The sequence below is a fragment of the Camelus bactrianus genome, chromosome 15 (genome assembly GCF_048773025.1).
Source record: "Camelus bactrianus isolate YW-2024 breed Bactrian camel chromosome 15, ASM4877302v1, whole genome shotgun sequence".
Taxonomy (NCBI): Eukaryota; Metazoa; Chordata; class Mammalia; order Artiodactyla; family Camelidae; genus Camelus; species Camelus bactrianus.
The window spans coordinates 57,415,330-57,440,441 of NC_133553.1; the positions used below are offsets into that span (position 1 = coordinate 57,415,330).

Sequence of the window (25,112 nt, forward strand, 5' to 3'; positions counted from 1 at the left end):
GCCTAGAGAAACACAGTGGAATATTTGTTCAACACATGAAATTTTGTATTTTAAGCATTGCCTTGAAGTATCCTTTCATATTATATGTTTTTTATTTGGCCTGTCTTATGTGAGAGAATGAACTGTTTGTTTTAAAGACAGCTAACTCACAAATCCTGTAGGATACTTCCTATATTATGCCCTGTGAATAGTTTTTCACATTTAAAGAAATAACAAGTAATCTAAGTCTTAACTGTTTCTGTGTTCATATAAAATACGTTTTTATTTTAAGGATCTCAGGTGCTCAGAATTGAGTAGGTCATTGATTATATTCTTTATTAACGACATCAATATCTTTGGTCTAGAAAGGCTACATTTTTGTCCTGCTTCATTGTACCTTAATAGTTTTTCTTCATCACCTACCTGCAATTCCATAGTCCCCACTCTCTCTTATATTTAATGTTTATCCTTCCAAGCCATCTTCCAAGTTTTTAATATATTTCTTTGAAAAACTATGTAATAACATTTATTTTGTATAACTTCTCAATTTCACATAAATGATATTATGGTGTAAATATCATTTTGCTTCTAGCCTTCATAAAATACTAGGTTTTTAAGACCTATTCATGTTACTGTATATAACATGGTTTTGACTGACTTATATTATTCTATTGCATTCACATACCATAGCTCATCTTCCTCTAGTCATAGATATTTAGGTTATTTCCAGCCCTTCCCACTTCTACGTGTCTTCCTGTGACCCTGCCCTGAAGTTTCTTTGGTATATACGTCCTAGTGTAGAATGGCTGGAGTTTTGAGTATATGCATATTTAATTTTAGTAAGTAATGCTGGATTGTTCTCAGGAGTGGTTGTACCAGTTTACACTTGCACCAGCAAGACATGAGGATTTCATTTTCTGTTTTCAGCAGCACATATTTTCTGATTTTTATTAATCTGAGATGTGTGAAATTGTATTTTGTCTTAATTGCATTATCTGATTACTAATAAGGCTAAGCGTGTACTTTTTAGTCATTCTGGTTTCCATTCTGTGGATTGCCTATACTTATAATTTGCCCATTTTTTTCTATTAGGTTTTTCTCTTTCTTGCTGATTATAGTACAAGAAGTTCTTTGTATATTCTAGATAATGTTTCCTTTTTAGGCTCAGATGTTGGAAATAACTTAGACTTGATATTTATTACTTCTTGTCTTTGGTGTCTTCCATGGAATAGAAATTTTAATTTTTCCCCCAATTGTTTGTATTTTTTAGGTCTTGTTCTATCCATGCTATAGTTTTACCATTTACATTTATTTTAATTAGAATTTAATTTTGGATATAGTAGGTATGAATCCAACTTTTTCTCCAGCTAATCATTGAGGGGAAAGGGTTATTGACAACACCACTTCTCTCAAGAGGAAAATGTTTTTGGATTTACTTTCTCCTTAGCACTATTTCCTTGGAAATCTACTGGGTTAAGATAAATATGGAATGCTAGCTGTTTATCCAGCAACATTTTTTTTATTGTAAAAAAAACACAGGCTTTGAGATTGCTCTGAGTAAGGTACAACTGGTAACCAAGCTTGTTTCTCCTTGCAGAGACCTGGAACCCACCTTCAAGGGATTTTTACAACATAGTGGTTCCTATGGCATATAAGGCTTACCTAAGGAGGATGCTCTTCTCTATAGGCTGTGTTTACTGTGCTGTACCCTTTAGCCAAGCTAAGTGACCTTGGTGCCAAGTTATATCCTTTTGAGTCATGTGAGTGTGAATGTTTGCTGAGTAAGCAGAGAAGGACTATAGTAATTACTTCTGGCACCATCTACTAAATCCATATTTTCCCCATTTCATTACATACCAAGTTCCCATAAACATGAAGCTGGTGCTCTCTGTTCTATTTATTGATATATGTCAATTCCTTTCCCAGCACAGCACTGTCTCGATATAACTTTATAGTATGTTTTAATATCTGATAGGTGAATCTGTTTGTCCTCCTTTGTTAAAATTACCTTAGCTGTTTGTAGATTTTTATTCTTCTGTATACATTTTAGTATCAGTTTATCAAGTTCCCAAAAATAAGCTGCTGTGATTTTTATTGGAATTGCATTGAATTTGCGGATTAATTTAGAGAGAACTGACATTGTTACAAGGTCGGATCATCACATTTGTGAACATCATTTCTCTCCACTTATTCAGGACATCATGTATTTATTGGGTTTTGTTTGTTTGTTGGCTAATTCCTATATACTTAATACTTTTTGTAGCCGTTGAAAATGATATTATTTCTGGTACAGAGAAGTATGTAGGACTTGGTATGTTGATCTTATATTTGTAACTTTGATGAATGCTTATTCTAAAATAATTGATTCTCTTTGGTTGTCTAAGTAAATGCAAATGCAACTAATGAGTTTTAGTTCTTCCTTTTTAGTCCCTATACCTTTCTTTCCTTTTTATTGTTTTGGCCAGGTTGCCAGTCTGTATTTAACGGTAGCTGTGGTAGCGGGCATTTTTACCTTATTTCTACTTCAGAGTCTAAAGTTGCTCTATTCAATATAATGTTTGCTGTAAGTTTTATGCTAGTTAGTTTTTATCAAAAGAATGTCCCTTTTATCGATAATTTAAATCTGCATTTGTTTTATGGTCTTTTGATTTTTTACTTTTAATAATAGTAATATAGTGAATAACATTGATTTTCTGGTATTGAACCATTCTTGCATTCCTAATTGATTTTCTTTGTAGTGAAATAATTTGTTTCATTAAAAACACATATAAGGGGGGAGGATATAGCTCAAGTGGTATAGTGCATGCGTAGCATACGCAAGGTCATGGGTTTAACCTCCAGTACCTCCTCTAGAATAAGCAAACCTGATTACCTCCCCCCGAAAAATAATAAATAAATAAATTCTAAATATAAGTAAATAAACAAAAACACATATGAGTATGTGTAGGAAATGATTAAGATAAAAGTGAGATATGCAGAAACCTAACTGTATACAGAAGGCAGAATTGCCACTATTTGATAAGGTTTCCCAGGAGAAGATAAGCTGAAAAGAGACACTGGGTCATAGTCTGGCTTCAGTTTCTCTGAAAATTTACAAGAGCCTTTTATGGAGAAAGTCATTGGGCAAGGCCCTAAGCAAATATTGGGAAACCTAGCTTTATCTGCAGTTTATGTATTTTGACAGATGTGGCAGCTACTAGAACTTGGTATCTGCCTATAATACAGTCAGGGGGAATGGGCTGCTTAGGTTTTTCTGCTTTTAAGCTCCCTATGGCTATCCTTCAGCAGTCAGGAGTGGAACAAAGCAGAACACTTACGTGTTCTCAAAAGATCCGAGGAGCAGAAGGAACGAGCAAGGACTTCATTAACATGTGGTCTGGCGAGCCAAGTACAGCTAACCTAGGCCAGGCTTATCTCAGCATTGTCAGATTAAAAATATAGTATAACATAAAGCATCGTGTTGAAGACTCTCAAGTCATTCTGCACAAATCTGAACTGGCTGCTCTCTGCGTGGTGCACAGTTATCCTGGGTTCTGTCTCTTTTTTCCTGAGGAGTCTTATGATCTCTCTTTCTTGTTTCCATACCCGACAGTTGCTTCTATCTTGGTTTGCTCTCGGAGAGGTAAAGCACATCTAGCCCATCTCTTTCCTGAGAAAGGCTGCAGGGAAGTAAAGTGTGAGTCCTTTTGAATGTCCAAAAATGTCTTTTAATTTTATTCTCAATTTGAATAACAGTCTTGACATAAAATTCCAAGTTGGCCATTATTTTTCTTTAAAATTTTGAAGTGATTTCTCTGTTGTCTCTAGTTTCCTTGTGGCTGCTGAGAAGGCTGAAGCTATTTCTGATTCTTGACCCTTTGTATGGGTCCTATTTGTTTTCCTCTCTGGAAGCTTGTAGTTTGAATTTGAGAATATTAATGACTAAATTATTTTGTTTTGAAGTTTCCATTTTCCTGCAGCCTTTTTCCCCCCCTTGGGTTACTTTTTGTGTGTGTGTGTGTTTATGTTTATGTTTTACCTCTGTCTATCATGATATTTTCCTTGGGTTTCTGCTGAACTTTGGTTGCCTGCTTATGTTTAAGAATAAGAGGACTGGAAGGGGAGGGTATAGCTCAGTGGTAGAATGTGTGCTTAGCATGCACAGGGTCCTGGGTGCAATCCCCATTACCTCTATTAAAATAAATAAATCTAATTACCTCCGCCCCCACCAAAAAGCTTTTTTTTAATTTGTTTTAAGAATAAGAGGCCGAATAGCTGATTGAATGCTTTGAGCAGACAGGCAGGGCTCATTGACAGTGAACTTTGTGTTAAAGTAGTTTGGAGGGTATGACATAGGATTTACTAATATGTACTTGAATTAAACTTTCTATCCAGTCTTAGGCAGACCAGAAAGCACTTTAACTGTAGGTAAGTAGCTCCAATGAGAGAATAGAGAGGGGGTGGAAAATTGCATTGTGTCATTTCACCTTCCAGATTCATCAATTGGATAGATCACTCCTTCCCTGAGAAGCAGTTAGTGAGACGGGGAGAGAAGCAGGGAGAAAGGCACCAGTTTATTCTAGAGAAATACTTCCATGTAACGATATGAAGTAGGAAATTATGTTAAACAGTGTGTTAAGTTGAATGTATATTTTAAATGTCTTTATATTTGCTTTTTTAAAATCTGCTGTTTCTGAGATAAATATGTTTAAAATCTCCAGTTGTTGATAGTCTCACGTTTTTATCAGTTATTTTTTTTGCTACCTTATTATAAGTTTTGCACTTACCATGTTTTTCTTTTTTTATAGATCATTTTCTTCTGCAGGTTTGGAAGCCATACAGTCGAATTTTTAATTCTTGTTGTGGTTACTTCTAACCCATAATTATTATTTTTCTTTATCAGTGTTTAAAGTTATCAGTATTAATAGAGTCTTACAGTAACACAAGAACGTTGGCACACTCATCCTCCCTGCTTTCTCAGACACTTTTCCTATTGTCTCCCCCTTTCCTGTTCTTTCACCAATGTTGGTATCACATGGAGTTTTTATCCTAAATTGTTAGTTAATTTTTTATTTTTAATATTTGCCTATTTGAACAAAAGACTTGTCTGTTTAGCCTTATTTCCTATATATGTTTTATCCCTTCATTTACATTTTTAACCATCAAACTAATATAATCACATGGTTTTAAAAAATCAAATTGTAATTAAAAACACGAGAGAAAGTAGTCCCTGCCTAGAGTCCTTGATACCAGAAGCAACCACATTTAACTCTCTTGCTATTCTGATTTTATCTTTTTACTTTGAAATATAATGTGCTCATCTTGCAATTTTGACTTAATCAATTTTAGAAGTTATCTATTAACTTCTCCTTCCCACCTCCTCCATGGAGTTTTTAATTGCCTTCCACTACTATCCCATACTTCTCTTACCCCATCTTTTTAATATTTTAACTTTTAGTTAAATCAATGAAATCTTTAATATTATAATATTTTAACTTTTAGTTGAATCAATGAAAATGATTACATTATTGTGACCATGTAGATATTGTTTCTTTTATCTCTATTATTTATTCCTTATATAACTTTTTTGGTTTCCTGCATTGACATTGCTTTGTTTTCTTATTTGCCTAGTTTTTATGTACTATACCTGGCTACAAGGAGTGGTGCCTGATGCTTTGAAGTGCTGGACCTTTCAAGGGTTCTACTGTGTAAACAGTCTTAGTTGTCGTCAGAATCCCTGTCTTAGGTGTAATTTCATCCCCTCATTTCTTTCGGATGAACTTTGCTAAAAGCAAGGAGTGGCAGTCAACCACAAACTCACATTCTGACCTTTTCTAAACCACTTCCCTCAGAGCTATAGGCTTGATAACCTGCCTTTCAAGTTAACACAGGTGAAAATACTTTTGGGAAGAGTCACCAGCCTGCAATTTGTTTCTACCCGCCAATGCCACTTGTATCTTAGATCTTTGTTATTGTAGACACCACTTTAAGGGACTTTCTCTTTCAGGGAATACGCTAAGCTTCTGTAACAAATAGATAAAAAATACAGTAACTAAAGCAAGACAAACATTTTCCTCATACAATAGTCCAGAGGTAGGCAGGCAGTCGAGGGCTTGTTAGGAAGCTTTGCTTCACAAGGTAATTCAGGACCCAGATTCCTTCTGTTACTGTCCTGCAATATCCTATGGTTTGCTCTTGTCCTTGTGGTTTAAGGGTTTAGGTTGGCTCCGCCGTCACAACTGAGTTCCAGCTTGTGTAAAAGGAGGAGAGGGAGTAAAGTAGCTTCTCTTTAAGAATTTACCTAACTAGCATCTTTGTGGTACAAACTTGCCTAATTTTAGTATCTTTGTGGAAGAAAAATAGTAAAAGATTTGCATAAAGTCACAGATGATACAATTGGAAAAAACTGACATTCTATACAGTTAGACACTTAATCATCAGATTTCATAATGCTAATCATTCGTTTGAATAGGGCTTTCCCATTTCTATCCTTTCTGATCCTAACATTTAGTTTTGATTCTGAGAATAGACACATCCCAAGTGGAAATTAGAAATACTGACATGTAGCGTTTACCCCACAAGACTGAGCCTTGTACATCTGACTAGGTTCCCGGTAGTAGTCACCACCAATAACACATACGTGCTGAACCTATTAATGTATGAAAACTGAACGTGTCACCCCGAGCTATTTACATTTTTCAAGAGATGCCTCCTGATAAAGACAATGCTTCACCTGATACTTCTGGTGTCCCTCAGATCATGCAATTTTCCCATTTTACATGACCTAAGCTGGTATACCAAAGCCACCAACCATTGCATCTGTTCTTTTAGTTCTTCCATCTCCCCTATGTTCTCCTTTCTTCTGGACTCACAGTTTACCACCTAAGTTCTGGCTGCGGGCATCTGGTTGCTAAGAGACAAGACGCTAGGAGGGTGGGGACGCTGCACTGCGACAAACCTGAGAGTGAATGCGAGGGCTGCGGGAGGTGACCGGCAACGGCTCCGCGCGGCGGCCGTCTGCAGCAGCCGCTCCTCGGCTCCCGCCCGCCCGGCAGGAGCTCGACACCCATTGGCTCCACCGCAGAGGCGCTGGCCTGCGATTGGCCGGGCGGCGTCGCGCTCGGCGCTCCCACCCTCCACCCCCCTATCGGCCCTCGTACCCCACCGCGGCTTGCGAGCCGGCGCGGGCGGCGGCGCCGCGGCCCGGGTTGCGGTTCTGGTTGCGGGAGCTTCACGGCCGGGCGGTGCCGGCCGCTGCAGGTGACGGAGGCGCGGCGAGCCGCATCCTTGTGGAGGTGAGCGAGACGCCGAGGGGGCTCGGGTGCCGGCCGGGGGCGGGTAGTACGGCGAGAGCGGCACGGCTGGCAGCCAGCTCGTTCCTTCTGCGGCCTCCTCAGGCCGGCGGGGCCGCTCGCCCAAAGTGCCCCCGAACGCCCCAACGCGCAGCCTGCAGCCCGCCAGCCCTGCGTGCTCCAGCTCCAGGGAGCCGGTCCCACCCACGAACCGGCTGAGTGACCCCCAGCGTCTGCTTCTCCGGCCTCGCCTCGGCTCCGTGCACCGCATCTTCCCCCGCCTCGCCCTGCAGCACCTCGCCTTTGTCCGCCCCCGCCCGCCTTTCGCCGGGAGAGTTTCTTCCCCTGAGGCGAGGCGGGGAGAACGGGAAGGTCTGCAGTGCCCTGAGGACGCGCCGCGCAGTGAGCCTCTGGGCCGAAGGTTTGCAGGGCTTTTAATCTCTTCATCCTAGAGTTCAGATGTGATTTTATTCCCCCTTCACAGTGAAAGCCAGCTGCCTCCGTTCTCATTTGTGGTCAGAAATCCTGGGCACAGGGCTTCTACCGTGTTGTGGGATGACTCAGTATTATCTCCCACCTTTGACCTGCCCTAGGACCCCCTCGCTTCCCATCTTCCACTGCCTAGGGGAAAAAAGTCTGTCTACACGACCCTTTTTCTGTTTGTAAGAAAAAAGGGGAAAAAATGCCAGTCGTAGACCTCTGTTTGGCATTAGTTAATTAATTAGATTGGTCTTACTAATACATTTAAATAAGCCACAGTTGTGGGAATGGGGGAGAGGGTATGAGGTGTGTTGTTTAAAAGTGTAGTGTTTTAACAAGTAGAATTTTTTTGGTAAATAAGACGTTTCACGTTAAACATTAACATCTTTTTGATGCTTTGTCATGAATGGGAGATCTAGTAGTAGTGTAATTTGAGCTTCAAACTTTCTCTTACCAGTTTTTCATAAGCCTATACTTCTTTTCCAGAATGGGGTGTGACAGCTACTCAGAATTTATGTGTTACTAAGGATTATCCATTAGTGCCATCCATGCCTTTCATACTTACACTCTAACTCTAAGGGATGCTTTCTTGAACATTTATTTAACTGGACTTAATACTGGATAGTTATGTAAAGAAAATATCAACAGAAAAAAATTTTTTGCATCTAGACAATTTATTCTTAGACATGGATATTATAAATGAGTATTAGATTTGAAATACCCATACAAGTTTTAAAGTATTTTATATGGACAGTATTTTTGATTATATAACAGGTACCTGCACATTGTGGGTCACAATAAATATTTGAGAAATTTTAAATGAATCTTTTTGGAAGTAAAGAAAAAGACAGCACCCACGTCCTTGCCCTGAATTCCATTTTACACTGTTTTCTACTGAGGCTCAAATAAATTGTACCCTGTGCCCTAACACACACCTCAAATAGTGTGGTATGAAAAGTGATAATATGCTAGGCAGTCAAGTGGAAAATAACAATTCTGTAAAATCTATTTCCAGCTGGGCTCAAGGCAGTGTTTTACAGTTCTTAAACTAATTTTTGGAACTTTTTATGCCAATCATGGCTGAGATAGGAAGGTAGAAAGATAGTAATAGTAATAAATTATTTGTTGAGCACCTTTTGTGTGCGAGGTAGTATGTTTTATATATATATAACTATTTAATCCTTACAATAACCTCAAAGGTAGGTATTATTTCCCTTACAGCTGAAACCATTGAAAGCATAGGCTGTACTGCTGGAAGTGGTAAACTAGATAAGAATCTAGATCTGACTTTCTACTCATTTTGTTAAGAGCATACTTAATTGGAAAGTTGCTATCTCTCCTTTCATCTGTCACATGTATCTTTATGAATCTGTGTAATCCGAGGATCTTTGGAATGGTGATGTTACTACTACAAATATTATGTTGTATTATGTGCCAGGTAGCACTGTCCATATATCCTCAAAGTATGTGGTAGCTACTGTTTTTCTTCCTTTTACCAAGGAGGAAACTGAGGCTTAGAGATATGTAATCTGAAGCATTTCTACCTTAAGTGGTAGAAGCAGACAAAAATTGGGGTAGTCTGGCTCCAGAATCCATACCCTTATCCACAACATGATTCTGGCCCATCAGCAGTACCTCTCTAGTTGCTGGGAAGCTATGATTTTAGAGTACTTAGTGTTTTGCTTTCTTTTTAATGTTCATGCAGAAACCTGTAGGATAACTTTATGATATCTGCCACCTAATGTCCTATATCAGTGTTTTGTGTAAACTATTACACATTACTAATCATAGTTAACACTTACTGAGAGCTTCTGCATGCCAACTCCCCATTCCAACTTTTAAACATCTCACATAATCCTCAACACAATCCAGGGAGGTTGATACTGTTATTTTATGCTGCATCACATTTGTAAGGTGCTTTTATTGTCTTCATAGTGCTTTCACAAAATAATCCCTTTGATTATTTCTATGATGTCAGTCAGAGGTATTACCATCACTTAATTTTTCCCCCACTTAACAGATGCACTGGGGATTGAACCCAGGACGTATACATACCAAAGACACACTCTATCACTAAGCTATACCCCCCACCCCTACCATCACTTAATTTTTATTGCAGAAGTTCAGGTGACTTGCCTTGACTAACGTGTAGAGTTAAAACTCCAACCAGAGCTTCAGACTCCCATGTATGTTGCTTTTCCCACTGTACTCATCTGTCAATGAATCTTTGCTTTGTACTTGTTGTCCTGAAATAGTATTTTCCATAGGAACAGCTTGTGTTTGGCGATTATATTCCCAACCCAAATTCAACATCAGTTAAATCATAGATATGACTAGCTGTAAATCTTTGTCATTATTTTCATCTGTAAATTTATATTCTAACTTCAGTTACAATGCCTGGCACATAGTGGGGCCTCAATGTTAAATTTCATTTTTTTTTTAATTTCAGCTTTGTTGAGATAAAATTGACATAAATTCTTAAAATTCTCTTAAGTTTAAAGAGGGTAGCTTCTTTTTCTCCTTGATACCACAGCCTCCTTCTCCACCATAATACCACAGCTGTTAAGTGTCCCTCCTCTGCCCCTTGATAGCTACCCCATGCTTTGCCTCTCAGCAGATGATATTAAAACAATCTGTTTGACTTACCTCTTTGTTGGTAAACTCCTTGAGAACAGGGGCCATGCCATATTTCTTTTTATGTCCCCAATGCTTGACTCATTGTTGGGACTCACTAAATGTTTGTTGAACTACATCCATTTGGAAAGCCATCTAGAGAATTTTTTCTTGATCATCTTGTTCCTGAAGATCTTGAACACCCTTAGTCACAGGATATGTTATTCAAGGTCTGGACTGAACTAGAGGATGTGTGATGGGAGGAGAGATGGGTGGGGAGCGAGTTGAAGAAGCAAGGGAAGCCTCCACTCTACAGGGATGTGTGCATGTGTGTATGTATGTGGAGGTGCCTTGGCTTTTTATATATGAGAGTCAGGGTGTGTGTTTGGGTGTGTGTAATGATTAAACTTTATCAGGACAGTTGTCACATTGCTTCTGAAGACAAGGAAGAGAACTTTCCAAAAAACATTTCAAACACACAAAAACTAATTGCAATTGTTGATGTAATCTCCCCACCATGTAAAACTAATAATCACATGGCATAGTAACAGTGATTGTGCTTATCCTAAAATGTCAGATTAGCTTTTAAGCTTTTAAGTTTCATTTGATTGCATCAGTCAGAATTAAAAATGCTTAGCTGTCATAGTTTGTAGCATGAACATTCACTTACAGAGAAATAAAGGAAATACGACTTTGGACTGGGATGAAATTATAATTTTTTTAAACAGCTTTTTTTTTTTTTTTACAGTTTAATTCCACCATCCATGAACTGCTAATCAAAATATAAATCATACATACATAAGGATTTTTTAAAGGAAGATATGTTGTATTCAACTTTTTCCCCCAATGTTTTGTTAAAAATTTTAAACAATCTACAGCAAAGTCAAAAGAATTTTATAGCGAACAGCTCTATATCCATCACTTATATTCTACCGTAAATATTTTATTGGAGTGGGGAATATAGAGCTCAGTGGTAGAGTGCTTGCTTAGCATGCATGAGGTCCTGAGTTCAATCCCCAGTGCCTCCATTTAAATACATACATACATATATACATACATACACACACACACACACCTAACTACTCCCCCCAAAGTATTTTAAAATTTTAAAATTAAATTAAAAGTATTTTATTACACTTTTTAATCACATATTTATTCATCTGTCCATCCTTCTATCCATCCATCCACCAATCCATAATATTCAAATGCTATTATATTTGAAGAGATTTGAGCTGTATATTCTCTGTTGATTTTAGGTCAGTTTTATTTTTCCTTTACATAGTAGCAGATAATTCTTAGGAATGAATTATAACTGATTTATAATGTTATGAAAGCATTTGGATTTCCGATGCAAATAAATCTGTTTTCTTTTCTATCTGTAGTTCCCAAAGATGAGTCGTGAACATTCAGAAAACAACAATTTCCTGAACAATAACAACCAAATGGTGTTGGACATGATCCTTTATCCATTAATTGGAATCCATCAGACCATCAACTGGGAAACTGTGGCAAGGCTTGTGCCTGGCTTAACACCCAAAGAGGTAAATAGCAGTCCTCCAAATATCTACTGAAAAGAAATCAGAAAAAGTGATCAATTTAGAGGAATAACTACTAACAAAAAAACTCGAGTTTCACATATTCAAATGCGTGTATAAATACTGAATGTGCATATGATACGATTTGACTAGATACACACTATATAAATTATATGATATGTTAAGCCACCTGATAAGTTTAAATTTAACCTTATCTTACATGTTTGCAACTGAATGAGTAAATTTTTTATAAACTCCTTACGTTATTAAATTCCTAATATTATGCTTCTCAAATGAGTAATGTACAGACCTTTTTAAAGGAAAAAACTTGAATACTCCCAATGACTTAAATTATTATAGTGGAAATAAATATGCACTAACAATACTAGGTGTAAACACACCTATACGACGATAAACCAAATTTACATATTCTATAAACACAAGTGAAAATGCAGACTAACACAATTCAAACTAATAAGCTTACTTAATGTGATAAGTAACAGTGTTTTGCTGAGATTAAATTGCTATTTATGACACAAATATTGTGTAGTACCTTGTGGCACAAAATTTTTTGCATTTAGCCTATACTGTCATTTGCCCTTCAAAGCCCTCATTCTTCTTCCACTCTTCTCTCTCTAACCTGCTGTGAAGTCTTCCGTTGCACCAGGACATTACTTGCCTTGGGACTCACCTGTCTCCTCTCTACCTTTGTCCTTTATTAAAATTAGTCTTGGACAGTTAAAATATTTCTTGGTATTAACTTACTCTACAATTAATTTACAACAGAAAAGCAAATAGGCACTGAAATATTCTGTCATCCTAATGATCTAGATGATTTAATTAATGTTATCCTCAGAATCAAAACTTACAATCTAAAAACTTTTACAGAGAACTCTTAGTTTTCTGGTAATTCATCTATGAACCCTAGTTTGAGAAACACCTCAGAATTTTTGCTGTTAAAGGGAATCCTAAAATGGGTGAATCACCTGGAAGTAGAAATGACATTAGTGATTTTACCCAGTTGGTTTTAAGCATATTCACCACTTGCCTGGCCCATCATACATACTGAATAAATACTTGTGGGATCAGTGAATGAACCAAGTTCCACTCTCTTTTACAGCTGAGAAAACCAGTACCCACAGAGATTACTTGCCCTCGGTTATGTTATAGGTCTTTGTGAAGTGATGAGGGAACTTATTATTTAGTCTGTGTTATTACTCCCTAATCCATACTTTTTTCACCTTTTGGATTTTTACATGTTAAGTTTTAAAAATGGCAAACCTGTAAATTCTAATCATACTAACAGTTTCATATTGACTTCCTTTCAATATTATTTTACTACCTGGTAGACCAAAAAACTATTTTTTTTAAAGTTTTATGAATGTTCTCTTAATCTCCTGGATTATAAATTTTTTTCCATGTCGAAGTTGACCTGTTGGTATTTTGAAAGTGGAAAAAGAATGAATTAAGATTTTCTTTGTTTTCTCCCCTCCCTTTCTCCAAGATTTTCTAGGTAAGTGTTTACCTTAGCTGAAATAACATATGTAAATTTTCCATATTGACTACACCGTTACATTCTGACCAACAATGTTGAGGGTTCCAGTTTCTCCATATCCTTGCCAACACTTTTAGTGTCTTTTTTATCATAGCTATTCTAGTGGGTGTGAAGTGTTAACTCATTATGATTTTGATTTGCATTTTCCTAATGGCCAATAATACCAAGTATCTTTTAATGGATTTATGGGAGCTTCTTTGGAGAAATGTTTATTCATATCCTTTGCCCATTTTTCAACTGTGTGATTTGTCTTTTTATCATTGAATAGTAGAAGTTCTTTATATATTCCATGTACAAGTCCTTTGTCAGATATGTGATTTGCAGTATTTTCTCCTATTTTGCAGGTTGTCTTTTTGTATTCTTGATGGTGTCCTTTGAAGTACATAGTTTTAAATTTTAATGAAGTCTAGTTTAACTAATTTTTCTTTGTTGCTTGTGCTTTTAGTATTATATCTAAGAAACCATTACCAAATCCAGGGTCATGAAGATTTATACCTTTATTTTCTTCTAAGAATTTTATGGCTTTATGTTTAGTCTTTAATCTGCTTTGAGCTAATTTTTGTATGTAGTGTGAGGTAGGGGATCAAACCTTATTCTTTTGCATGTAGATGTCATGTAATATTTGCTTAAACACAAAAGAACATTTAACAGTATAGTTTAAATTATTCACTGGCCACTGCTTTTCTGTTTAAGCAATCATGTATTCATTTCAAATATTCAGAATTCATAATTTTCTTATTCTTAAGTATTAGAAATTACAAGCTTTGTTAAATAAGATAAATCTACACTCAGTTTCCAATATATCTATAAGCTTTACCTAAAAGATATCAAAAGAATCTGTTTTAAAAGCCTACATACCACTTTCTCTGTGTTATAAAAAATAAACTCATTTTGTTAGAAAAATATTCAGTTAAGCCATTTCTATTCTTTATCGTATACATTATACATGTACCTGTGAATCTGTACATTTCTCTAATTGTGTTGCAGCCTTTTTTCCTTTGCCCAGACTTTCATCACTACTTTTTTCTATCCTCATACAGAAAATATTTTTTGTTTCTCATTTATCATGTTAGTTATTTGTATTTAGTTTTAAGATTTTGTTTAAAGAGATGGACATACATATTGATTTATAATCTTTTGGTCACTTATATATCTTTTAAATGCCTTTTGAAAGGACTAAGCTTGGATTAGGCATTTCTTTATGATAATAGTACTATAGTACTATTATTTAACAATCCTTGCTGAAAATAGTGCTTAATTCTAGTGGGTACTTGGTAAATATTTGTGTAATAAATGAATGATGCCATACCCAGTGCATTATTTAGTTAACATATACACATATACATGGAATGTATTTTTCTCCTTTTGCACCTCCCAGATTACTTGGTCTGTTGTGGAACTTGCCATCCATGTTGATGTTGATGGAGATTTAAACATGAATGCTGTATCACTGTTGTCTGACCAAGACCCACATTAAGGAAGGCATTTTGTGTTATGCTGCAGTGTACTCTTAGAAATGACATTTTCATGAGAGACTACTTAACCTTACTATGATTAATCCACTCTTGATATTTTCTAATCTTTTGTATTTTCTTTTTTTTTGAATTGCTAATCTGGACCCTCTAAATTGATTCCATGACTAATGATGGGTTAAGGTAAAACATTGAGCTAGAACAACTGTGCCCAAATACGTGGCCATGAAGTGTTACTATAGTGTTTTGTGCAAGGCGAAACTCACTGTTAGTAAGAACAAAGACTTCATTACTTTAATAAAGAAAATCTAGTGTCACAAATCAGATACTTTTTAGTTTAATTTCCATTGAAGGTTAGAATTTGGTCTTGTTTTTGGTAGAAAGTTGATGTAAAAATAAAAACCAGATTTTTAACTAAATTATTAAAATTGTCAACTAATAATAGCTGTAGACCATGGGGAAATATGATTCATAAAGGCATTCTTCATTTTTCTATGAGAGCATAAACATATTATGCTATTGGGTTAAAGCATATTAAAGAAAATTCTACCCTGAATCTTGAAAAAGAAAAAATCCGTCAGAGGCTTTGTGTATCAAAATGTGTGCTAATTTTCTAGTTGTTGCCCAGCAGATTATATTCACTTACAAAAAATGATATTAAACCCCCCCCCCCCCAGATTTGCATTTCCTTCCCCTTTATCATCACAGTGTGCAAAGAGGTTTGATGAACTGAAGAGCAGTGGCAGCTCACCCGTCGACAACCAGTATAGCCTCCTAATGGCTGCTGGAGAGAGCCCTGTTGAAACTTTAGCCACGTATATCAAGTCCTCGCTTCTTGACACACAGGGAGAGTTTCAGGAGACTCCAGTTGGTCAGGATGCAGTTTCTAAAACAGGTAAGGTTTTAAAAACAAAATGCAGTACTTGTCCTTATGGTAATTCTGCAAAATATTATGCATTCCAGTCAACCTTTCTTTATTTTAGGCTAGTAGAAACATTAATAGAAAAATCTATTAGTATTTGTATCTTCGTTAACTTTAGAAATTTGTCTTAGTTATATTTGAAAAAAAATTTAAATGTTAATTTACACGTCAAATACTATTACTACAAAAAGCTTTTTACTATATCAAAGCGTACTACTCCAGTCTGTTAGGCTAGCTATGTCATAAATTTTGAAGGGACCTGACCTATACCTTTTACTTAATTTTCTTTCACTGAGAGAATCTTCCTTTGTCCCTCGTGTTATCTTTTTCCCACCTCCCCTTTATTGGAGTCAACAGTAGCTTCAGATGACACAGAAGCAGGGTAGAAGAGATGTTTTCCACAATTACATTGGAAATAATAACTGGCTTTAGAAATCTTAGAGTGTAGTGAACTATTTTAATCTCAGCAGCAGCAGAGTATCGATATAAAAATTTGCTTCAGGAGGAGAAGCTATATTGTAGGATTTTGAACATTTGACCCCATCTGTTCACACCATATCAGTATTTTTTAAATCTTCAGTGTAATGTTAGCAATTTGTGATCCTTTTTTTGTACTGCTTTTTCCATATACTTTTAGAAGTACTAAGGCACCTGACAAAGTACCATCTTTAACTAGTTTTGGAAACCATACATTTATAGTATAACCATTCAATAAGTAAAAACCCATTCTCAGCTAGAAATGCTAACCTCCCCCCTTTGTTTTTGTATGTGTTTGTTTCTGTATTTAAGGAAAACATAGTATAGCTTCCACAAGGAATTGTTCTTCAGAAAGTGAAAATTGTACTACTCATAATGGTGGAGAAAAGACTGAAGAATCTGAAGGGTAGGAGGCTGGTTCTTTGCTAGATAAGATTAATATGAATATCAACTTTAAATTATAAAATATATGATTGGTGATTGTATACATCAGTTACCACAATTTAGGAATTTCATGTTACATGGTTGCTGAAACAATTCAAATCAGAGTAGTTCATGTATTGAGCTGTAAACAATTGCTTAGATAGCTAAATGCATGGCTTATTCATAACACTTATAAATTGGACCACAGTTTTCCACTTTAAAAATTCATTTTCATCTTGTAAATATTAGTAATACCATCTATTAACATAAAATTTTCTAAAGTAGATTTTAAAACCCAAAGGAAAATCTCTGTCATTAGTTCTCCAACTTCATTAAGGAAACTGGCTATGTATTTTAGAGCTATGTAAATATAATTACTCATTATCGAAACATTTAAAAATTAGAATATATCTTTCAGTATAACGCAAGTTTTGATAATTTTGTACTGTTTTGTGTATTTTACAAAAACTCTACATATTTTAAGTATTCACTTTGATGAGTTTTAACAAATGAGTTTACCATATAACCATCATCCAAATGAAGATAAAGAACATTTTCATCATCTCTAGAAGTTCCTTTGTGTATTTTCAGTTTTGATAGTTTTTTTGTGACAACTTTATTAATACATTATTCACATACATAAAATTTACTCTCTTGAAAGGTTCTGGAGATGGATGGTGGTTATAATTGCATAACAACATGAGTACTTACTGCCACTGAACTGTACACTTAAAGTGGCAAATTTTATGTTATGTATATTTTATCACAAGAAGAAAATTCACCCTTTTATAGTTTAGTGAATTTTAGTTGATTCACATAGATTTTTAACTGGTAGGTTTGTTTGTGTGGCACAAGAATTTAACAGATAATTTTTTTACTAGAATTACCTAGTGTTTCATGCTGTGGTCCAGAAAGCCACAGAAACTTCATGCTTCATTATACCAGCCATTACCTGTTTATATTTTGACCATAATTTCTTTGGAAGAACAATTTGTGAAGTTATTTAAATTCCTTTGGGACTCTGACAGAGCATTGGTTTTTAATCCTTTTTCTGTAGCCAACTTTATTTCAAATGTTATTTCTTTGTATTTAGAATTTTTGAAGTTCAGTTAAACACATGTTAAATTCATATCATAGGATAGTGTATCTCTTCCTATTTAATCTCTTCCTTTTGTAATGACATGAAGACAGTGTGGATCACACTGGTGTTTCTTTTTGAGGTGACGTAATGTTCAAGGGTATATAAATTCAAGGAGTATATAATTTTTGAAACAATTTTTATGATACATCATCTAAACTTAAATTGTTTTTTAAATATGTAAATAAGCACATGGTAGTCTTAAGAATTTTTTAACCACATTTACTAATTTGTATTTATTGAATGCCTAGAAACAAACTTTCTTGCTATTAAAAGTAACAGAGTAGCCATGCTAATTTTTGATATTTTAATAATTTTAACTTTTTTATATTTATTAATAATAAGGAAATTTTAATATTTGATCTTTATCTCTTTTCCATACCTTTTACCATGTAAAAGTGCTGTTTTATGTTCCTCACAAGAATTATAATGTACTCTTTAATTTTTCTTTGTGAATTGGTATTTTTTAAAATATTATAATTAATTTATGAAAATAATAAATTTTAATCCCTGTAAATTATAAGTTCGATAGTAAAAAACATTTTTATTTGTTTTATTAAGTCAATAGCTTAACTAAAATTAGTAAGAATTTTAAGATAAACAGATCAGGTTACCAAGACACTTACGAAAACTTCTGAACATCAAACCCTATAAAACTAATGTGTGGTTAAAACCTTCAGAAACATCTGTTCTCATACTTCCAATAAATGTCAATATTCATGGCTCCTCTTCTAAAACTCTAATATAATTTCATTTTTGTGTAACATTTTTCATGAAGGCCAAACATGGTGATCCATGTATGTGATGAAGCCAAAAACTTGAAAGAAGATTTTATTTGCCCACGAGATCTTTTGATATCAGAAATGAAGTACTTTGCTGAATATTTATCTATGGATGCCCAGCGCTGGGAAGAGGTGGACATTTCAGTTCATTGTGACGTTCACATTTTCAACTGGTTGATAAAATATGTTAAAAGGAACACTAAGGAGAATAAGGATTGTGAGATGCCCACTTTAGGTAAAAGACAATCTATTGATTATTTTGTAGTGAAATTTTTGTGTCACCTGGTAGTTGCTTCAGGCCAAACATGAAATGTGGAAAATTGTTCAAACATTAGTGTTTATGCTCGGATTAGTAATTATTTTTCAGGAGACTGCTACCTCATCCTTTTTTAGTAAATTATAGCTAATTTATGGCAGATGGACAGGTCTCTACATCAGCCATTTTCACTGGATGGTTCATTGGCCACTGGAGTCCTGAAGATCCCTTGAGAGGATCCACAAGGTCTGGAGAATCTGCTTAATAATGCCAGGATGTTGTGTGTCTTTCTCTCCGTGTTGACCTTTGTTCAGATGGAACAGAAGTAATGGAGGGTAAAACCACTGGCACTTTAGCACACATCAAGGAAGGAACATCAAACTGTAGTGGTGGTCACTGTGTTATTCAGCACCATGTGCCCATCTGTGGTAAAAAAGGGAAAAAAGAAAAGGAAAAAAAGATCAAGTTTCACTTACAGATGTCCTTGATGAAGCAGTAAAAGTTATTACTTTTATTAAATCTTGATTGTTGAGTATACATCTTTTTGATATTCTGTGTGATAACACATGAAGTGCAGTCCTGCTGCACACCAGAGTATGATGATTGAAGGAAAAGCGCTTATAAGGTTAGTGCTTGAATTGCAAGCTAAACTAGCTGCTTTTTTTATAAAACCATTTTTACTTGAAAGAATGGCTAGCAGGCAGATTATGGTTATTCAGACTTAGGCATTTGACAGGTATTTTCTTGAAAATGAATTAAGTGAGCCAGTTAGCTAAAGGGAAACAGCTGACAATATTTGTTGCCAATGATAAAATTCAAGCTTTCAAGTGAGAAAGTTTGGAAAACTTGTGTTTACTTCCATGTACTTGCCAGTTCCTCTAAAGACTTTTCCTATGAGATTGGTGATCATATTAACAAATGTAATATTTTTTAATATTATAATAAAATGTTTCAACATTTGGAAGATCTGCATAACTCAGTGAGCCTATACTTTCCAAATGACCAATGCATGATGTTAAAAAAAAGTATGCATGGGTTAAAGATCCACTTAAAGTGCAAGATGAATCAGTGGATTTTGAGATAGCAGAGTGGAAGGAGTTCACTGATATGATTTCTGATTCCCATTGTAACTAACCTTCGAGAAAGACTACCCACAAATTCAGTGTAGAAAGATGAGAATCCATTTGTCTTCTGTTAAGTCAATGAAGAAATTTATTTAAAATGTCAGTGTTATTCTCACTAAACTTTTTTCATTTTGGAAAATACAGTTATTTTTCATAAAAATGTGTTAGTGTGTAATCAGCTTATTATTTTTAAATGACTTAGTAAATATTTTTTAAATATTTTGTTTTAATTTCTAATATGGTAAATATAGATGTAACCCACGTAAGCAAAAACTCTTTAGGAGTCTCGATTTAAAGATTTTTGTAAAAGGGTCTTGAGAGCAAAAGTTTGAGAACCAATGTTCTAGACAATAGGAAGAATAATTACTAAGTAATCTTTTTTGGGTGTTGACTTACATAGGCAATCACACTGGTGGTTTAATAAAATCTTTCAGTGCACTAGAATTGCTATTTACAGTAGTTACCAAGGTATTTTTAAACTCTTATTAGTAAATCAACCTGTACTGATAGTATAAAAGTTTTCTGAGGATGTTCATAATTTAATACATTTTTGTGACCAAATTAATAGAAAAGGTTTCTAGTGGTCCTTAAGTGAAAATTACAAAACTGCTAAAACAAAATTTTCAGCCAACCAAAACTCAGAGATTCCAGACCATCCAGGTATGTCAAAATATGTAGAGATGAAAAAAACTACTGTTTGATCCAACCTGTTCATGAAATAGTAAAGTGAAAGAAGTAGAGCAAAACTAGTTGCTCTGTACTCTTGGACCTTAAATCAGTGGCTACAAATGTAGGTTTTATAAAAGCAGTTTTTATTCTAAGAAAACCACCAGAATGGTTAATTTAAATCACTAGTAATCCAGACCTTGGGTCTTAACTAGAATGAGTTATATTACACTTTCCTGAGGAACTTTTTCACCAGATCCTTCCTCTCTTTACCATTTCTTTTTGAGAACCTTTAATCTAGAATTGTGATTTAAGGAAAGGTTGAGATTACTTACTTGAAGGACTTAATAGTCCTTTATTTAGGAGAATTGTCTTAATATTATCATGATAAAAATCACAATTTCTTCTTTTTCTTAAATATACTTCATGAGAGATGACTTAGGGTTTTTTTTAATTTTTTTTTTTTTTACTTACTTTATTTTACTTTATTTTGGCGGAGGAGGGAGGTAATTAGATTTAGTTTAGAAGAGGGACTGGGGATTGAACCCAGGACCTCATGTATGCTAAGAATGTGCTCTACCACTTGAGCTATACCCTCCCCTGACTTAGGTTTACTGAAAGGATAGTGTCAGCCGGCATCCCCCTTTCCCTGGTTGTGCCTCTCAAGGCTCATTCAGTCTGCCTTTAGGAAGTAACTGCATTTCTTCAATAGTAAAGTTTATATTATCTTTCAGAATCTTATAAATTAAGTATTTGTTCATAACAAGCATTTGAACCACTTTTGAAATAACTTTACTAATAATAAGCTCTCTAATCATTTAAAAAATTTTCTCACTGTGATTTTTGTGTGATGAGTTATAGTCTCCATTTTAATTACCTTTTTCTCTGGTTCAGTTGAGGAGGAGTTCGCATATGTCATGTCTTTAGTTAGAGTCTTTTTACTTGATGTGAATCTAATTCCAGGGCAAGTTTATTGTACATTTTCTCTATACCCTAAGTTTTAACATTGCATTTTATTTCTCTCATGTATATAAGCCATAGTAAGATTTTATTAAATTGTTCTTATTAAAGTAACATCCTCTTTTAGGGTGAGAAGGAGCCTGTTCTAAGGAGATTGAGATACAAATCAAAAGGAGACTTTAATTTTTTTCTTTTTTTTAGAGCCAGGAAATGTCATTTCAATTCTTATTTCTTCAGAGTTTTTAAAAATGGATTCATTGGTAAGTATTAATCAAAGACCAAAGCTCTTCTATTTACCCATGCTTAATGTAACTTGCTTTTTCTTCAAGTGTCTAGAAAACTCTAAGACATCTTACCACTGAAGTAGTTGTTAATTCAAGAATGTGATTCCATTAGAGTAAACTGCTAATATTTGGAGGTACTTTGTTGGGAAGAGGTTAAAGCTACTACGTACCATTTGTATATGATGCCCATAAAGCAAGACAGTTATCCTCAAGGAAACAGTTAGCTGTTGCAGTACATGATTCTAAACAGAATTAACTTTACTCCAAAAAGGATTTGCTCTTAAACCAAATGAAATGAAAGTTAATTGGAATATATTTGGTTTACTATTTAAATAATTAGTTTAAGCATGTTTTACTTATTTGTGTCTTTCACTTATGGTTCAGCAAATGAAGAACAAATACCCAACTACTAAACAATGTAATTTTGTATGTGTAACGCACACACTCATCTCTGTTGTATAAGAGTAGCTGATGAAGTATAAAAGCACAATATATACACATACATATCAAGCTCTAACATTAAATATATTTTTCTTCTTTTTCCTCTTATTTAATAAATTTCTTTACCATTCACATGTTTTTATATATTTTTGTGGTTTTTACTTTAAATAAATATATGCTTTTAGCCCCTGGTAAAAACTACAGAGTAAAATACTCCTTTGCTGTGTTAACAGATGTGAAGTTTATTTGTTTGAGGTTTTAAAAGTTCCCTGTATTCTTTCTACTCCTTTAGTCCCTCCCCTTGTAGTTGCTAGTATTAATTGCTTTAGAGAAGGGTTACAGAAAAAAGCAGAGACTAAAAGAGTCTCTGAGTTCTGGTTTTTAAAATCTAAGCCATAAAGGATGATTTTTATGCCATAGCAAAATATTCAGAAGAATATGTAATTAGCCAGTACTGTTTTTCCCCAAAACCCATATCTCCCTCAAAAAGTTAATGTATCTCACAGTGGAGAATGGGAAAGAAAGTCAGAGAGCATGCATAAGACAACTGACAAAACCCTGAAGTGACTGAAACTGTGTTTCTACCAGAGATACGAGACTTAAAATTGTCACTAAGTTTAGTTAATAGGAAGTCACATATCTTATACCCTTGAGTTTGTAGACTAAGATACATACATGCCACAGTCATGAAAGATGTTCATTGCATTATTGTTTGAAATATTCTGAGAAGGTTGACAATTATTTTTCCATCTATGTATATATATTTGTAAAAATTTGGACTGCTGGACCACTTTGGAGCAGTATAGATTAACCCAAAGAGGCAAAACTCAGTTATGACTAGCAATGCATGGATTAATGAATCTTATATTTGAAAAGTATTGATATGACATTATCCTTTATGCTACTATCTTCAACATTCATTTTCCATTCTGTGTCTGTTTTTTTCAGGTTGAACAGTGTATTCAGTATTGCCACAAAAATATGAATGCCATAGTAGCTACCCCATGCAACATGAACTGTATTAATGCAAATCTTCTTACACGTATAGCTGATCTGTTCACACACAATGAAGTTGACGACTTAAAGGACAAGAAAGATAAGTTTAGGAGGTAATTTTTAAAATTTAATTTTAAAAGTCATCTTCCTGTTAGAGGAAATACATTGTTTCTATTTCATTTTAGTAAAAATTCTGTTTTTAGAATATATTTAGAAATACATTTCCATTTTATTTTAAATGAAGTAAAATATATTGTGAGTCAATGGCTCAAGATAAAAATTAGTAATTACATTAGTTGTTTTGTGTAAGGCATATATGAGCAGATTGTGGTGGTGAATTATGTTAAAAATTATTAAGAAAGACCTTAGTATAAAAGGGAAGAGTTGATTGGGATAAGGTCAACAGTTGTCATATCACTTATGGGCTGTTTAGGTCATAGCAAGGTATGTACACTTTATTCTGTGTGGAGAAGAGACTAGAAGGATATAAGAAGCAAGACTTATTTGGAGTCTAGTACAGTGATCTGGTGAGAGAGGAAAGGCTTTGAACTAGAGTGGAAGCAGTGGAGCTGAATTCCTTGTATTCCTGCAAGTGGGTGGATTCAGCATATGTTATTAGGAAAATCTTGACAGATTTTCAAATGGAATCATGTGGGAAGAGAAAGTATACTAGGATTATTACTAGGTTTTAAAGTTAAGTAAATGGTAGTGTCATTAATAGAGAGGGGAATGATTGGAATGAAGGGAATCAAGAGATGGGTTTGGGTCTTGTAAAGATTATTTAATATATTTAATACACTTTTTGGACATCCAGGTAGGATGGCAGGTATGTAGCTGGATATATAAATCTAAAGTTTAGGTCAGAGGTCAGGGCTTAAAATAGAAATATAAGAGTAAATGGGGTTTGAAACCATGGAATTGGATGAGATTTCCTGGCAAAACCATACTTTCAAAAGGGAATTGCAGCAGCACCTTTAGTATAAATCAGGTGACTATATTTGTGATGTCTGTTTCTGAATTCTCCATTTTGTTCTGTTGATTTCTTTGCCTATACTTTATCAGTAGCACACTGTCCTAATTACAGTATCTTTCTAATATTTTTTGGTATCCAGTAATCTAAATTTTGCAGCTTTACCTTTCTTCAGGATTGCCGTCTTGGTCATTTTAGGTTCTTTGCATTTTCATATAAATTTTATAATCAGCCTGCCCATTTTCTTTCTCTCTCATATGCATGCATGCACTCACACAGACACACACGCACACATCCCTGCAGATTTGAGGGTTAATATTCAACCTGTAAATTTGGGAAGAGACATCTCAATAATATTGAGTCTTTCAGTTCATGAACATGGTTTTCACCCTCCATTTATTTTAGCAATGTTTTATAGTTTTTTTAATGTAAAGATATTTTTCCTTTATTAAGTTTGTTCACAGGCTTCTAAATTTTTTTGGTGCTATTGTAAATGCTGTTTTTATTTTATTTTCTAATTGTTAGCAGAAGAGTATTAATGATGACTATCCAACATTTAGAGGTTCAGTAGAGGAGTAGCTGGTGAGGGGCCTGAGCAGAAGAAGCCAGTGGATCAAAGGGAAGGCAGAAGGAAAGAGGGCTTCAGAGAGGAGGAAGTGACTAATGGTCACATGTATGGAATGCTGCTACCATGTAAGATGAAGACAGAAATGTGGCCAGTTTAGACAACTTTTTTCCAGATATTTTGCTCTGAATGCAGAAAAATTT

General features: G+C 34.8%; 1 protein-coding gene across 4 annotated transcripts in view; it reads left to right on the forward strand.

Annotated features, from left to right (window-relative positions):
• The first annotated feature begins 7,112 nt into the window (after window positions 1–7,112).
• Window positions 7,113–25,112, forward strand: part of SANBR (SANT and BTB domain regulator of CSR) — a 41,576-nt gene continuing 23,576 nt past the window's right edge. For 2 of the 4 annotated variants that reach the window (XM_074341180.1, XM_074341181.1), the window contains exons 1-7: window positions 7,113–7,253; window positions 11,726–11,884; window positions 15,614–15,800; window positions 16,617–16,710; window positions 18,644–18,882; window positions 21,855–21,913; window positions 23,327–23,487. In XM_074341180.1, coding sequence (XP_074197281.1) covers window positions 11,735–11,884; window positions 15,614–15,800; window positions 16,617–16,710; window positions 18,644–18,882; window positions 21,855–21,913; window positions 23,327–23,487 — 890 coding nt within the window. In that variant the 5' untranslated portion in view covers window positions 7,113–7,253; window positions 11,726–11,734. Of the gene's footprint in view, window positions 7,254–11,725; window positions 11,885–15,582; window positions 15,801–16,616; window positions 16,711–18,643; window positions 18,883–21,854; window positions 21,914–23,326; window positions 23,488–25,112 lie in introns of those variants that run through there. The other 2 variants (XM_045514381.2, XM_010951894.3) reach the window with 2 other exon arrangements.